Source organism: Natator depressus, chromosome 7 (genome assembly GCF_965152275.1).
Source record: "Natator depressus isolate rNatDep1 chromosome 7, rNatDep2.hap1, whole genome shotgun sequence".
NCBI lineage: Eukaryota > Metazoa > Chordata > Testudines > Cheloniidae > Natator > Natator depressus.
This window is the reverse complement of record NC_134240.1, coordinates 93,926,080-93,942,993: the sequence shown is the minus strand read 5'-3', so window position 1 is coordinate 93,942,993 and position 16,914 is coordinate 93,926,080. Positions and strand designations below refer to the sequence as shown.

Genomic DNA, 16,914 nt, shown 5'->3' with positions numbered 1-16,914 from the left:
AAGAAAATGTAGGTGTACCATGTTAACGTTCTGAAGGCCTGGAAAGACCAAGAAGGACTCCTCATAACACCCTAGCCACCTGAACACAGACTAGGCCCTCAAGCACCAGTGACCCAGGAAACTCAAGCAGTACCAATGGGAGAGGAGCTTCAACCAGAAAGCTCAAATGCAGCAATTGATTGAATCCTTCCCTGAAAGATTTTCAACCTTACTGGATCAGACACACCTCGGGTATCAATACAGCCACTGAACCAGGACAACAGGTCTGCAATAACCCACAATCCCTTCCATGAAAGATGAGACATCATGCGAGAAGAGCTACAAGCCACATTAGACCTGCAGGTAGTGGAGAAGTCCCATTGTGCTGGAACCAGGATCAGATGGGACAACCCATATCTGTATTGATTTAAGAAAAGTAAATGTGATCTCGAGGTCTGATGCCAACCTATGCCCAGGGTGGCTCAAATGGCTGGTAATTGTCAAATATATCCCCACCGTAGACCTCACAAAGGGGTACTGGTAGATCCCTCTGACCTTGGAATCTCAGGAAAAGACAGCTTTCTCCACCCCATTTGATCTGCACCGGTTCTGAACTATACCATTAGGCCTCCACAGGAAAGTGGCCACTTTCCAAAGACTCATGGACCAAGGGCTGCAACTGCATGGCCAAAATGCTACAGACTACATAGATGACATGCTGATTTACAACAGTCATTGTACTGGCCAGATGTAACATCACTTCCGTCCTACAGCCCTCAAGAGTGCAAGACTCGCTGCAAACCCAGCCAAGTTCATGATCAAAGCCCAGTGAAGAGTGTAGTCCCAGACTCCCCTATCCACTCTCAAAAGATGGGACATCAACAGAAGCCTTTACCTCAGTAGAGAGTCTAGCAGTAGAAGACCCCAATTGTTCAAGATCCAAGCCCCACAAAGTTCCCATACTAAAGTAAAAGCCATGAAGCCTTCGGGGAAGCTGAAAGACAGGATTAATGGAAAAGGAGCAATCACCTGCTGCGCCCCTGCCTGACCCCCCTAGGTGGCACTGGTGGCCCTTTTACACACCTTAGAAGTCTGAAAATCTATCTCAAGTATACAGAATCCATGAGAAGATCAAGCTCCCTATTCATGTCTTTCCACCCAAAATGCCAGGGACTCAGAGCTTCCAAGTCCTCCATCACTAGTTGGATTAGACTATCATTGTGGAAAACTACAAATCATCAGACACTCCTGTCCCAAAAGGGATCAAGGTACACTCCAAGAGATCCTTAGTAACCTCATGAAATGAGCAAGTGTCTCCACTTCACAAATTTGCAAAGCGGTCTACAGTTAAAACCTTCATTAATCACTACAAGGTGGCCTTTCTATCTTCTGCAGAGGCCTCCTTTGGCAGGAAGGTGCTGCAGGTGATGGCCTAGAAATAATACAAACTTTTAAGTGAGCTCGGGAAAAGATGGCTATTTCTTTCCTACCAAACTTTTGTTTCATAACCTTCCCTACATCTATTCACAGCTTGCTATTTCCCAGACATCCAGAATTGTGGGACATGCTGGGCTGCAGAACGGAAAGAATTCTTCTGATAATTTCCTTTCTGATAGTAGCATATCCCACGATTCTATCCATCCTGCATGGCTCATGAGTCAAGGTCAGATATTAAGTGGAATTGTTACCATATGACCATCTTCCTTGGTCTCATGTGCACAGTTATTTCATTGTAGCTGGAATATTTGTTAATGATGTTATGCAAGTTTCACGGCTTGGGAATAATTTATCTGGCAGCAAGCTGGAGCAGAGGGGGCATAGCCAGACCCTGCAGCTCTAAAACGCTTATCTGCCACCACAAGCTTGAGAGAGAGGACTGTAACTCAGATGTCCAGAATTGTGGGAGACGTTGCTAGCAGAAAATACATTATTGGTAAGAAATTTTCCGTTTCTAAGTCACACAGGAAGTCTGACAGTCAGGAATGGAACCCAGATCTGTTGATTTCCAATCCAGTGGCTAGCAAGACCATCTTTTTATCATGACAACAGGAAATATACAAGAACACATCTCAAAATCTCACAGTACACATTACCATTACAATACACTTTACTGTCTAATTCCCACTATTTGCAGAAACCCAAAATGGTCTTGCTGTCCCCCTACCACAGCTTTGAGTCATTAGCTACCAAAGCACTTCAGAAGTTTTCTTAGCACAAGTGAAATTGGCAAAAAAATTATGATAAGAAGAACAGAAGTCACTTTTAAACAGTGTATTCTGACATGTATTCTTCTTATGCAAGAGAAGCAGTTTTAATCTTATTGAATAAATACTGGAAATTAGCAAGGTTTTGCATAAAACCAAGTGCCTGGAAAATGAAGGCAAATCAAAATTTGCAAAGTGTGATTGAAGCTTATCTATTGCAGTTATGCAATGATGTTTTTGCAAAAATAAACTTGCGTGAAACTCACTCACCCATGGCTACTTTCCGGAACCTGTCATTCCCCTCAAATACAGCCTGATCAAGACCATTGAAGTCCTCAGAAAACTTTCCAGTGATTTCAGTGGCCTTTAGATCAAGCCCATACACATGAGCTGTTCCACAGACCATTCTCCAATTGACTTTAATAGCACTTTCTACTTTCAGGTTTCAGAGTAACAGCCGTGTTAGTCTGTATTCGCAAAAAGAAAAGGAGGACTTGTAGCACCTTAGAGACTAACCAATTTATTTGAGCATAAGCTTTCGTGAGCTACTGCTCACTTCATCGGATGCATCCGATGAAGTGAGCTGTAGCTCATGAAAGCTTATGCTCAAATAAATTGGTTAGTCTCTAAGGTCCCACAAGTACTCCTTTTCTTTCTACTTTCAGGCTATCATATTGACATGAAATATCCATTTTCTGCTTTTCCTCACCATCCTCGAACAAAACTGAAATTTACTCATTTGTGTTATTTTCCACTGAGGTATTGTCTTTAAAGCTGAATTCTTGATTCACAATGTATTTGGTTCCTCTTTTTGTACTGATGCCCATGTTTTCTTTGTCCATAAAAGATGTTATAGAATATTAAAAAATCATTTTGAAAGAGAAAGAAGATACAGTCATGTGTTACTGCTTTGTTTCCCATTGTCTTCTTGTTTATTTCAACCCAACCTTAGTCTAACAGTTGGAGTGAATGTACAAAGGTTTGTTAACTAGATTTCAAATCTTAGCCCAACTACTTTGTAGCAGTTCTACCAAGAGCATCTTCAGAAGAAAGTCCACACAGATATAAAAATGTCAGTGATAGAATGCCTTGGTGAATCTAGTGCTCCAAAAATAATGTAAGTTCACCTCTTAAGTATTATTTTTAGACACTGTTAGCGGCTGAAGAGCGAACTGGCAAAGTTTCATCAAACTTTTAGAAAGAATTGTATGCTCCCTTTCCTTTTTCAATTCTATTTCTTTATACTAAATACAAAATCACTAGGTTTTGACTTTAAGGAACCTTTTCTCCCTCTCACCAGAGATGGCAAGCCTGTCAATCATTCCAACAACAGTAACCACAAGGGAGTGTTTGCAGCAGGATAGCAGATACAAGAAACGGCTCTTACTTTAGTTTACTTGGAATCGGCTCTAATATGTACGTCTGGAGAAAAAATTATCCATGTTTGGTAAGCCATGTTCTTTTCACTATTTTTGTATCTACTGGACAAAATCATCAGTGTTAAGCGTTTATATTTTGTATTAAAGTGATGCCTTAAAGATCTAAGATGTTAGCACTTAGATTGTTAATGAAAATGATGTTTCACTCTTAATATTAGTTGAGGAAACAGAAGTTGATGTAGTTGCTGCTTTTTGTAAAGCTGAGTTTGATTTTAAAATTTCCAATAAATGCATATGTTAAATGATTACATACATGATAGAACGTAAGTATTCGTGTTTGTATTAGTAAGTATTTTAGCAAGAAAGATTATGACATTCCCTGAGATAAATTTGTTCTGCTTAATGCAACGACTTCTAATAAATTGAAAATTGAATGTTTACCAAATGAAACTCCAAAGAATTATACCACATAAAAATGCACTTGGCACTTTCGAAACTGCGTATATATACTTGTATGGAGTAAATTGCTAATGTTTTATGGTCACCGGGTTTTCAATAATATGCGGGTTGTTAGTAAATCTGTCAATCACTTTGCAACAGCCACAACATATAACAGAATTTGAAAAAGGGTAACAGACAAAATATTTTAAACTTAGTTAGAATCAGTTCCAATCCTTGAAAATGTGCCCAAATACTGTTTGCATTGGGAAATAAAACAGGAAGAGCAATTAGAAAGCAGAACATTCCTTGCTCTCCAGCCTTTTATGGAAGACTTCACATTACTTCTGTTACAGTGACTCAGAGCTGCGATGCAGAATAAGCTGGTTTTATTGGAAGTGCATCTTTGCAATTTTATTTCCTGATGTATATGATGCTCTTATCTATTAGTCTTATTTTTAAAATAATTTTAATGAATAAAGATGTGAAGATTTGTAGATGATTTGTTATTTAATAGCATTAAGAATTTGAGGCCAATTTTTTTCTTTCAAATGTTCATTATGCATACAGTATTTAATCAAATGAATTATTTTACCCTGAGAGCACTGTGCCAACACCTTAAACAAAGAGTCAGGTTAAGTAATTTGACAATCTAGAAATACAAATCCTGTATCTGAGCTCGGCTTTCTCTATATATATATATATATATATATTCACTCTCTCTATATATATTCATAGCATCATAGTGTGTCAAAACACAGAAGTGTGTCAAACACAATCTAAGAGCTGATCAGAGTGACTATGAAAAGGAGTTAAAGGTGTGCAAGAGGCAGTTGTCACTAACACAAACTTATTTTACACCATGTGAAAAATGAAGCAGATGCCACTAAAATGCCTATAAACGTGGCCACACTTTGTCATTAATCAAGCACAAGTATCCTTTTCTCAACTCAATTCAATGGATATTTCTGCCTGTATAAAGATGCTATGACCCTATTACTGAGTACCTTCTTATATTCAAAATCATTGTCCTGAAATAATGAGTGTATCAGTTTCCAAATTACTTGAAAAGGCGTGTACTTTAAACTATCAAGCAGGGAAAAGCTGCAAAAGGGACTTCCTCTTTCAATTTCCACAGCAGATGGTGAATGTCAGTGAAGCAAAGAGTTTACTGTCACCAGAAACAGATCAAATCTTCTTCACCGGATAGCAAAATGGCCACAAAACTACCCCTTCGAGAGCAATGTGAGAATTGGACAACTCTTCAAGTTGCAGATCTCCTAAGACAGGTACTGAACCTAGGGCTCAGACTGCAGACAGTACAGTATATCATACTTGTTTCAGTTCAGCTAGCAAAATAGGTTGCTGGACTTATCTACTCTTTGTGTGCAGTGTTGTAGCTGTGTTGGTCCCGGGATATTAGAACCACAATATCTTACCTCACCCACTTTATCTACTCTCTGTAATATGTGTGATTACTCCCTCCTGGATATAAACATAGATGCTAAAATGTGTTTAAAGCGGTTTAGTTAGCAATTGTGACTACCAAGGACTTACCATCTGTATTGATATTCTGTAAGTTTTTCTGTGTTCTCTCAGTTTTTATTGAAATTCAGTCCATGACAGAAGTTGCTTGTTAAGATAAAAGTATCCTGCACAAGGCAAAGAACCACAATAATGTGTGCCACTGTTGAAAGACAGGATACTGATCTAGTTGGACCACTGGTCTGATCCAGTACAGCTGTTCTTATGTTCTTAGGCAGGCAGGGAGGCAGAGCAGGTGGTACCTTCACTCCACACACACTCTCTCCATCCCCACCAGCTATATCAATGGCAAATTATTTCACCTTGGAAAGATGGAGGTTCCTGGCATACTCCAGCAACAGTGTGCTACACACTGTCCTTTATTCCGGGAGCCTGCAAAGTCACAATCTTGTTCTGTTTTGGAAAGAGCTAATTATTTAGAACATGAGAGCAGTTTACTAAATCTCACTTAGAAATACTGGTTTAGACACTGATCTGGCTAAATGGGTCAGCAACCCTAACGTTAAAAGTCTGGCTGGTTTTTATTTACTTTCCTCATGGACGTCTTCCAACATAAATACTTTAGGGAAAAAAACAAAGAAAATATACTTTACTTAGACCGAAGAAAAAAATTCCTATAAAAATAAAGCATCAGCTTAGAAAATCCAGTATTATTTTACAGCTTTGTTTCTGTACTATACTTTTTTCTGGTTCATCTTTCAAACAAAATGTTTACAGCTACACTGTAAACAACAATCAGCAAACACTGAACAAACACTTGACAAGCGGACCCTAGAGTTTACAATCCTTGCCATACAAATATGTTTTTCAAATTTCAAGTTTACTTGCTTAGCACTGTCATTAAGCGTGCTAGCCTGGAATGTGCTGACCACTTACTGCAGACGGCTCTGTGCCTTCAATTCCCATTGACTCTGCAACTGCAGGCAGTTCTTACACGTCTATTGGAAGCCAAAATTTGCCTTCTTTCTGAGCATCGAGACTGTTAAATGTATAGTTTTCCAGAGTTCAATGGCTCACCTCTAAGCAAATGGAATGAATTTATACGACCCTAATTTTAAATTCACGCTGTTAATGGAGTTTAAGACAGATTTGATGGTTAAGCTAAACTACTTGAATTCACTTAAAGTGCTATATATTTTTAATGAAAAAAAGTGCTGCAGTTTTTCTCCTGAAGTTTCTAAGCCCTCGGTTGTGTACACAGCAAGACATTTCTTTTAAAAAACCATGCCAAAGTGTTAAAGCTCATCAGTCAGAAACACTCTTAGGGCGTTTACCAAACCAGCTCTATTCCTGGTCACCCTTTATAATGAAAACCTACTGAGTCTGTGTGACGAGATCCCTGAGCTACAACCTGGAACTGTGGGATTGCTGTGCTTCCTTAACTCTCCAGCCTGGGCTGTCTCACACAATGCTATGCCAGTGACAAGCAGCAACACCCCTCCAGGTGCTGTGATTATTCAGTCAGCATGTGGAACCCCACACCCAGCGAAATTGCATGAATGCTCCCTGAGCCACTCATGAACAGAGAGGTACCAGCCAATCACCCAGCCCCCAGCCTTGCACCCCAGAAATACACCATCTTACACTCAAGACTCTCTTGGACAGTGCAAGCTCATTTATTAGTTCACCGCTTCTTCAAAGGAAAGTGGACATGCACCAGCGTTTGTAATCTGAGCTCAGATTCCTCAAAGCATTTCAACCAAAAAAACCCAACACTTTTTAGGTAAAATATAATACAGATTTATCAACTATAGGTAGATTTTAAGTGATTTTTAAGTAACAGGCATAGAGATCAAAGTTGGTTACCTAAGAAATAAAAATAGAAATGCTGTCTAAATTCTAAGCAAGTTTGGCATCAAGCAGTCTCTCACACTAACAGATGTTACAGGCATACTGGCAGCTCAGGTCCTCAATACACAGACTGAACTCCCTTCCAGCCTAGGACCAAAGTTCAGGCACACCCCCACACCCTCAGAGTGGATCTACACCTGACTGGCCAGTGAGAATTGCTCCTTTGTTCCTACTGAAAGGCTGGCTGTGGGCATTTCCCAACCTCACAACATATTTCAGTAACAAATATAGCAATACTCATAACTTTACATACAATAGAACATAAAATTCAACAGGATATTAAGATTTAACTGATCAAGCCTTTCATAATACCTCACAAGGCATGCATTGTACACAACATATCCTAATCATATCACAGTATGAATATGGGAGTACCAGGAAGCTACTTTGACACTCTACCTCCCAGTCTGCTCTCTTTCTGAGCAAACACTTAACTTCCTTTTGTCAAGGAACAGAGCTTCTTGGGAGCGGCAGGTTAGAACCCTGCACAGGACTAGTGTAAAGCCCTGCAGCGGGATTGAGTCTTGCCAGTCCCGCAGGACCCTCTGCCAGAATAGCGGAAGCGGGATTAAAGAATAGTCCCATGCAGGGCTCTACTGCAGGTTTGCTTCATTTTCCTTTACAACTGATCCACTTAGACATATTAAGAATTAAAAAAAGATATATCAGTATCTATTCCCTGAGTTTGATTTTGAAAGTTGATATTTTCTGAGCCCCATTCTCTAGGAATGCCTGCCAGTCACACAGTGCAAGATTATTTACCTAGTTATCCGCTTCAGATGAAATATACACAGACTCCTGCAACTACCACATGCAGTTCAATTTCAACATAAAATATTTCTATCTATAAACTTATCTAAGATTTAGACTCATGTATAGTTTTCAATTTCTTTTTGTAATCCTCTTCCCCCCCTGCCCCCCAGATTCGAATGCCTGAATCTGCGGCAGTAGTGGAAAAATTGGATATTAATGGAGCTAAATTTTTGGTAAGTAATTAAAATATTTTCTCTGTTAGACACCTCTTGTGAAAGATTTTCTATGTGAAACTTGTATTCACAACTGCAGGGTCTATTATGCTGGCTTCTTTAATGACTAATGGCAAGTTAGTCACTTGTTCTGATCCTGACCTTTGAGACATTTTCAAGGCTTGCTACTGTGAACAAGGAAAGCCATACTCATGGTAGCAAAGCTCAGCCCTGCTACACATCCTAGAATAGGTGCAACAAATGCCTAGATACCCATCCAAGCATCTGGTTGTTGGAAGAGAGGCCCCCTTATGGAAAGAGTCACTTTCCTTTAAATTCTGTAGGACATTTTCTATAGGGTTTTTTAAACAGCTGCTACAGAATTCTAGAGGCTGGTTTTATCTCTGGTGAACTATTTTCCCATCAGAGTGTGGTCAGACCTCTGAAGGAAGGTAAGCAGGAGAAGAGAAGCACTCAAGGTACTGCTCCTTCCATCCCAGCAGTTACTGAGGTAGAGGCCTCCAAACCCCATGCTGACTCCCTGAAACACAGAAATGAGGCCCTTTTGTGGAAAATGGGGAGAAAGCTGCTAAAAAAATATTTAAAGTATATTTCTACTCTGCAAAGAAACTGTGTCTATATGGCCCTATCTTAGAAACCTGTTCCTCGGTATCTTAGGTGTGATAGCTGCTCACTCTCTTGATAAGGCTCTGATCCTGTAATGTGATCTGTGTAATTGGACCCCTGCCCCCCTGTAGAGTGCCACTGACTCCAATGGGATTGGAACTTATACCATCTGGACATAAAAGATCCCCCTGCAAGATCAAGAAGTTATTACCTGTTTCTATTAGCACTGCAGAGCTAATACAGCTATGGGAAAGGGAGACTGAGTCTTGGCCAGCTCATGCATTACCAGCAAAATTGTAAAAGGAGTTCTGTTCGCAGTCTTTGTTGCGGGATGAGTGACAGTGTTGGGTGGAATCTAAATGACGAATAAGCCTTGTGTTCATTCTTTGCACCTGAATGAATTTTACCCATAGCAAGAAAAAGAAACATGCCCATTGCATAGCATTGGTGGAATGGGACATGAGAAATCTTTTCAGAACTTAATGGTAAACTAATAGGACAAGTGACAAAAAGAAAAAGGAACCATGGGTGAGTTCTGCAAGATCATCTGTGAGCGAAAGTAAAACAAAAGTGAAATGAGTGAAAGTGAACGTCTGCTAGTATGCTATGCACATTATGTATTTTCTTTAAAACTTTTAATAGTTCCCCAGTTTTAAGATTATCTTATTCTGCATTGTAGAAAACATGGCAATATGTGAAATGCCTGTGGAGTGCCACTAGCAACATTCTTTCTAATGTTATACAACAAAAGAGTGGCAGATCTCACACCCGACAGAAGATTCGTAGTGCTTTCATGTGCTCTTTAATTGAATTGTTCCACAGCACTGTCAACAAGATAGGAAACCCGTAATAAATTATGCTTGAAACAGAATGAATTATGCCAATACTGTAAAAAATGAAGTACAATAGCTTACAATAGCTTGTTAATAGTGACAACAGCTATTGATCTAGTGGTAAGTACATGTGACTAGTAATCAGAATTCTTACATTCTGGATCGGTCACCGTCTTCGTTTGTGAGCTTTGGCAAGTCCCTTAACCTTTGAGCCTCAATTTATTGGTCTGTAAAATAGGGATGGATATTACCTACCACACAGGGGATTGTGAAGCGTTAATGAATGTTTAAACTACTTCGAGCTCCTCAGCTGAAAGGCACTCTAGAAACGCAGGCCTCCAGTGGCTAGAGAGCAAGAAAAAGCACTCAAGCCTGTCTGATTCCACCTAGCAGGTAGCAGTGGGGCACACACACAAGATAAATTACACTCAACTGCTGCACTCGTGTGCATTAAGACAGATATAGCTTTTTCTGAGATATATTACATTGCATGGGACTATGTGTCACCAGTATTCAGACCTCAATTTTCATTTTTGCTATGAGGTATATCAGGGACCTCTGGACATCTGACTTCATCTAAAATCAGAGGATTTAGGAGGAGGATGGCAACCATTTCTTGGTGCCTTCACTGTGACTTAAATATATGTTTTTCTTTTATCCATCACACTAGGCACTGCTTGCTATGCAGTCTTTAGAAACAGGAGGTGCGCCACCCCTCTGTTGTATGATTGGCACTGCAGCGTATGGAGTATTGTCCGTGAAAATGCAGATAGAGCCTGAAGGAAGCAGGCTAGATAAGCAGGTATGCAAGCAAATAGGAGTGCCAGTGAGAGCAGATAGGCAGGCAACAGAGAACAAGATGAATAATCTGCCAGAGAAATCTTGCCCAAAATAAAGCAAGCCAGCCTGCCACGATTCTTTGTTCAGCTCTTGTTGAATATCATAACTCATGCATCCAGTTATCAAAATTTACACACCTCCATGAAGATATACCACCTAATTATTGCAGAAGGCAACTTATTCACTAATTTACTGTAAAGCAACTTACTTTCCTAAGATGTATAGCATGCCTCCTTTCGGGGTATGAAGGACTAACCAAGGGGGCATGGTGAGACTTGTTAGTTGTTCTCCATAGTGTCAGATTTCATTTCAAAAATTGACCAGAGTAACCAATAACACGATGTCTGCCTGAATTTGAGGGGAGCCTAAAACAACAGCTGATGTCTGAAATGAAATGAATGGAGCAACAGGTGCTGACTTAGATGCCAAACTGTCAGCATTAACTATTTCAACATGCAAGGCATGAAGGAATGGAGCAGTAATATCATATTACAGAGATTTACACCAAAGAATGGAAAGATATATTAAGGTGTGAAGGCCTTTAACAAACATGGTGGGGTTTCAGTGGTGTCGTCATTGGTTTCATTTTTTTGAAGAGGGGCTCAGCTTCAAAAGTTTGTGAAGTGCTGCAGCAAATTATTATGTAGCTCATAGAGTACTTGGTAACAAAATAAACAATGTGTGTTTCACTCCATATGTCAAATATTACATTTTATTTGAAAATAAGCTGAATGAACTGGGCAATATGCAAGGCCTATTTGAAGTTTAGAATGCTAGAAGTCTGGCTGTAAATGCAATCATAGAACTGGAAGGGACCTCAAGAGGTCATCTACTCCACCCCCTGTACTTGAGGCAGGACTAAGTATTATCTATACCATCCCTGACAGATGTTTGTCTAACCTGCTCTTAAAAATCTCCAATGATGGAGATTCCACAACCTCCCTAGACAATTTATTCCAGTGCTGAACCACCCTGACAGTTAGGAAGTTTTTCTTAATGTCCAACCTAAACCTCCCTTGCTACAATTTAAGCCCATTGTTTCTTGTCCTATCAGAGGTTAAGAACAATTTTTCTCCCTCCTCCTTGTAACAACCTTTTATATACTTGAAAACTGTTATGTCCCCCGCTCAGTCTTCTCTTTTCCAGACTAAACAAACCCATTTTTTTTTCAATCTTCCCTCATAGGTCATGTTTTCTAGACCTTTAATCATTTTTGTTGCTCTTCTCTGAACTTTCTCCAGTTTGTCCACATCTTTCCTGGTATGTGGCACCCAGAACTGGACACAGTACTCCAGTTGAGGCCTAATCAGCAAGGAGTAGAGTGAAAGAATTACTTCTTGTGTCTTGCTTACAATACTGCTGCTAATACATCCCAGAATGATGTTTGCTTTTTTTGCAACAGTGTTACACTGTTGACTCGTTTAGCTTGTGATCCACTATGACGCCCAGATCCCTTTCCGCAGTACTCCTTCCTAAGCAGTCATTTACCATTTTGTGTGTGTGCAACTGACTGTTCCTTCCTAAATGGAGTACTTTGCATTTTTCCTTATTGAATTTCATCCTATTTACTTCAGACCATTTCATCAGTTTGTCCAGATCATTTTGAATTTTAATCCTATCCTCCAAAGCACTTGCAACCCCTCCCAGGTTGGTATTGTCCACAAACTTTATAAGTGTACTCTCTATGCCATTATCTAAATCATTGATGAAGATATTGAACAGAACCGGACCCAGAACCGATCCCTGTGGGACTCCACTCGTTATGCCCTTCCAGCATGACTGTGAACCACTGATAACTACTCTCTGGGAACGCTTTTCCAACCTGTTATGCACCCACCTTATAGTAGTGCCATCTAGGTTGCATTTCCCTAGCTTGTTTATGAGAATGTCATGCAAGACAGTATCAAAAGCCTTACTAAAGTCAAGATCTACCACATTTACCACTTCCCCCCTATCCACAAGGCTTGTTACCCTGTCAAAGAAAACTATCACGTTGGTTTGACACGATTTGTTCTTGACAAATCCATGCTGACTGTTACTTATCACCTTATTATCTTCTAGATGTTTGCAAATTGCTTGATTATTTTCTCCATTATCTTTCCGTGTACAGAAGTTAAGCTGACTGATCTGTAATTCCCCAGGTTGTCCTTATTTCCCTTTTTACAGATGGGCACTATATTTGCCCTTTTCCAGTCTTCTGGAATGTCTCCCGTACTCCATGACTTTTCAAAGATAATTGCTAATGGCTCAGATATCTCCTCAGTCAGCTTCTTGAGTATTCTAGGACGCATTTCATCAGGCCCTGGTGATTTGAAGACATCTAACTTGTCAAAGTAATTTTTGACTTGTTCTTTCCCTATTTTAGTCTCTGATCCTACCTCATTTTCACCTGCATTCACTATGTTGGATGTCCAGTTGCCACCAACCTTCTTGGCGAAAACTGAAACAAAGACGTCATTAAGCACCTCTGCCATTTCCACATTTTCTGTTGTCTTTTTCAGTATAATCACATAACATGCTATAAAGTGGCCACAACACCTTAAATCAATTTTTTCTGGTTTCAGACAGGGAATTTAGTAGTATAATTGACATTCAGATTCAGCAGATATGTTTACTTCCTTGAACATTTTTCACCCATCTTGGTTTTAAGTAGTAATAAGAATCATTTTATAGCAATACTCATTTCTATTCTACAAACACATCCTGTGTTTCAGACTGCTTTTTATAGGAAACAATAAGTGGTTTCTGTAGTGTAGTGGTTATCATGTTCGCCTCACTTGCAAAAGGTCCCCAGTTTGAAACCGGGCAGAAACAGTGTCTGGTTTTCCTGCTCTGAGCAGGGGGTTGGACTAGATGACCTCCTGAGGTCCCTTCCAACCCTGATATTTTATGATTCTAATATTAAATGGATTTTTAAGAAATTTTGAAACAAACAACACTGCCCTTACACTTCTGTGAAACTGAAATACAACAACATATGGTATATTAGAATGAAAGAACGCTGTGCAGTTTAATTTTCTTTATTACCACTGGCATTATATTTGTTATTGTTATTCCACATGCATGTCACATCCAGATGATACTAATCTGGTGCTAATGTGCAGATCAGCATTTAGCAACAGCTGAATTGCACAGGGTGTATTATATTTTCTCTCTCATTGGTATTTAATGGCTCAGTATTTGCTGCATTGTGCTCTGCTTTTCAGTTCTTAGAGTGATTAGCCTCTTTGGTGCTGTTTTCTAATTTAATGTTGACTTTCAAGTGAGGGGTTGAAAAAGAAGTAGGGATCTCAAAATTGAGAGTTGAGTTTAATAACTGAATTCTAAAGTAAGTTGATTTAAGGTGCTACTATTGTCAGAAAGTAGATATTTACAAGAGATAGGCTAGAAAATCTGAAACTAACAAAGAGGTTATATTGATTCTGGACATGTTTCACATTAAATATTTTCACACGTTTCTCTTTCAAGACTGTTTTGGATTGGGTATTTAGAACTTGAGTTGTTTGGGCTATTGAATACTTTAATTATACACCCGCATTTACTTTCCGAAAAGTAAATTTTAAAGGATAGATCCTTGGCCCCACTATGACTCCTTTGTGCTTCTCTGGCAGGACAGAGCAGCTGGAAAGCTGGTGAATTCAGCTCTGATGATTCCCTTTGCTTAAGTGGAATCCCAATGTGGCACAGAACCATTCTTGCTCTACATCCTGTCCCCTCCCCCCAGTTCCCAATAGAGTGAGTGTTCCTCAGTGATCCCCAGCTGCTAGAATGGCTTTGGAGCCATGGACAGCTGGGATGTAAATTACTGTGGCCCTGAAGCGGCTATAACTTATGGCAGGAGCAGGGCTATGGAGTTGAGGAACATACCCACACTCCCAGCTTACGTGTCAAGCACAGTTCAGCTGGACCTGAACATTTAGTCCTGAGTGTTCAGTACTGGAAATAGAATCTAGATCCTGAGTCCTCCATCTGAGATTGAGAAAACAATTATAGGGAGGGTACTAGCTTAACACAATAAACAAGAGGCATACTAACCACTCAGCTGTGACCGAATACCGCGATACATTAGACAAAAACACTCTTCCGGTGCTTCCCCATGTATCAAATACGTTGAAGAGTATTGCCAGATTTTACCTCTGAATGAAGGTTGCAGCACAAGCCAGCAAAGAAGGGCTAAAGATACCTGTGGGCTATTCTGACCTGTTAGTTATCACACTATCTCCAGTTTTTACCAGTGAGCTGTCTTCTCAGACTACCTTGTCAAGTACTTAAAATGTTGCAAACCACATTTTTCAGCCAGTATTATTTACTAGTGCTTTTCTTGATCAAAAGGTTATAGTGTATAAGGCAATCTCAAAAATCTTCATTGCTACATTTCAGAGGTATTCAGGCTTTTCCTATAATATGGATCAGATCTTAATAGAGATTGTCTGGTGGACTCACCTGCCCTCCCTTTTGCAATTGCAGAGTTTCCCAGTGGCAACCGCAGCAATTGCGCACATGGAAAAATATCAAAAAAGCATTTATCTATCTTTAGATAGCTAGCATAATGGATGAAGTTCCATTGGAAGAAAGTTAAATAGACCATCTCATTTTGTTCATTTTACTGCATCTTTACATCAGTGCTGTTCCTCTCTTTCGGCTCCCATGCACATTTCACTGCCACCTAGATCCCCTCTCTGCACATGCTTCCCCGTGTCTTGGTCCTCTCTCTCCCTCCTCCAACTTACACATGCTTCTCTGGAAATGCTGCCCAGCCACCCGGTGCTCTTCTTCCCTTGGGCATGCTGCCCAGTCATCTCCTTCTCTTCACCCACCCCTTCCCCACCACCACTACGCATGACTCTCCTGCTGGTGGCTTATCCCATTGGTGGTTCCAGTCTTTGAGGGTAACTGGTTTCAAAGTGTAACCCTTTCAATAGATTCTTTAACTTACCTTTGCACATTAGTTGTCAGAGTAAAGACAAAGGGAAGGGGTTGGTTAAAAAAGGTTGGTTAAAAATAGACAACACAAGTGAAAATAAGACATGACAATCTTGCACAATTATTAGCCATTAACTGAATGGTTTATTAAATCTTTCAGGCTCCAGTGTCAGTGTTTCTTCTGTAGCAATGGCCAACATGAGTACTACCTAACAGAGCAGAGTGCTGCATTCCTGATGTTCAGTAGGAGATACTAAGGACAACTGTAGCATAGGTAAGGCAGCTCTCTGGACTATCAGCATGGCAAAAGTTGGAGGTAGAGGAAATTATGATCCTGATCCCCAGTGGAGCTACACAGATTACACTGGCTGAGGATGTAAATGGCTAAGTGTTTAAATCTACACCTATATTCCATTGAGGATTGGCATCTTTGTTTATCTATTTTTAAAGTTTTTCAGGTCACCTTGGAATATCATTATCCATTAAGTGAGATATTTTTACTGTTTCCAGTCAAACATGAACCCAGCTCTGAAAGCAGTAACATGCACTCTCACGATCAGTTCAGAAAGAGGGAAATGACTGGGAAACGTAATCAGGAAAAAAGGCAACGTGTTGTAGTTTACTGTAACTGAAGCATGGAGAGTGATTTTTAAAGTGATTTTAAGGCCTGGGTTAAAAGGCAAACATTTTATAGCTGAATGCATTTGCTACCATCAATCATCTTCAATTAAATAAGAGGGAGAAAGGGCAATACATATACATATTTCTTCAACAAAGCATAAGGAATGTGTACAAGTGTAAGAGTAAACTGCATATTTATCTTTATTCTTCTCCAAAGGGCAGAAACAGAAGATAGGTTCCGTGCTGAAATCTACAATACCATCAATTTTCACACCATTTAACTGTGCCATTCAAGAATGCAATAATGAACTGACGGCAGAAAATTAACCTAATTCTTAAGATTATCAAGAAAATAGTAGGTTAATGTACAACTCAAGCATTATTAGTGCCAAAAGCCCATAAAATTTTAATTGGAGATTGAAATTGTATCCGGTTGTTTTGATTTATTTTCCTGCTAGATATTTGCAAATATCCCAAGTAGCTATTTAGTGCATTGTCTAATGCCCTGATCTTGCAATGCAATCCTGTAACAACAAATCCTGAGACAATGCTGAAGTATCCATTGAAGGACTGGGACCTTAATTTTTACTGTGACAGCAACAAACTTCTGCTATTATTCTAAATATTGCTACCAGAAATGGTTTAAACGTTAGCTTTGTTTATTCTTATGCAGTGGCTGTGAATTATGGGAAGTGCTTGTCTGCATTCC

General features: G+C 39.7%; 2 protein-coding genes across 2 annotated transcripts in view; one reads left to right on the top strand and one right to left on the bottom strand.

Annotated features, from left to right (window-relative positions):
• DNTT (DNA nucleotidylexotransferase) overlaps positions 1-2,589 on the bottom strand; it is a 212,136-nt gene extending 209,547 nt beyond the window's left edge. Inside the window, exon 1 of the mRNA XM_074959644.1 lies at positions 2,454-2,589. Coding sequence (XP_074815745.1) covers positions 2,454-2,589 — 136 coding nt within the window. The remainder of the gene's footprint in view (positions 1-2,453) is intronic.
• Positions 2,590-3,570: 981 nt separating this feature from the next.
• Positions 3,571-16,914, top strand: part of BLNK (B cell linker) — a 138,644-nt gene continuing 125,300 nt past the window's right edge. Inside the window, exons 1-3 of the mRNA XM_074959101.1 lie at positions 3,571-3,630; positions 5,139-5,289; positions 8,320-8,382. Of these exons, the coding sequence (XP_074815202.1) occupies positions 5,149-5,289; positions 8,320-8,382 (204 nt within the window). The 5' untranslated portion in view covers positions 3,571-3,630; positions 5,139-5,148. The remainder of the gene's footprint in view (positions 3,631-5,138; positions 5,290-8,319; positions 8,383-16,914) is intronic.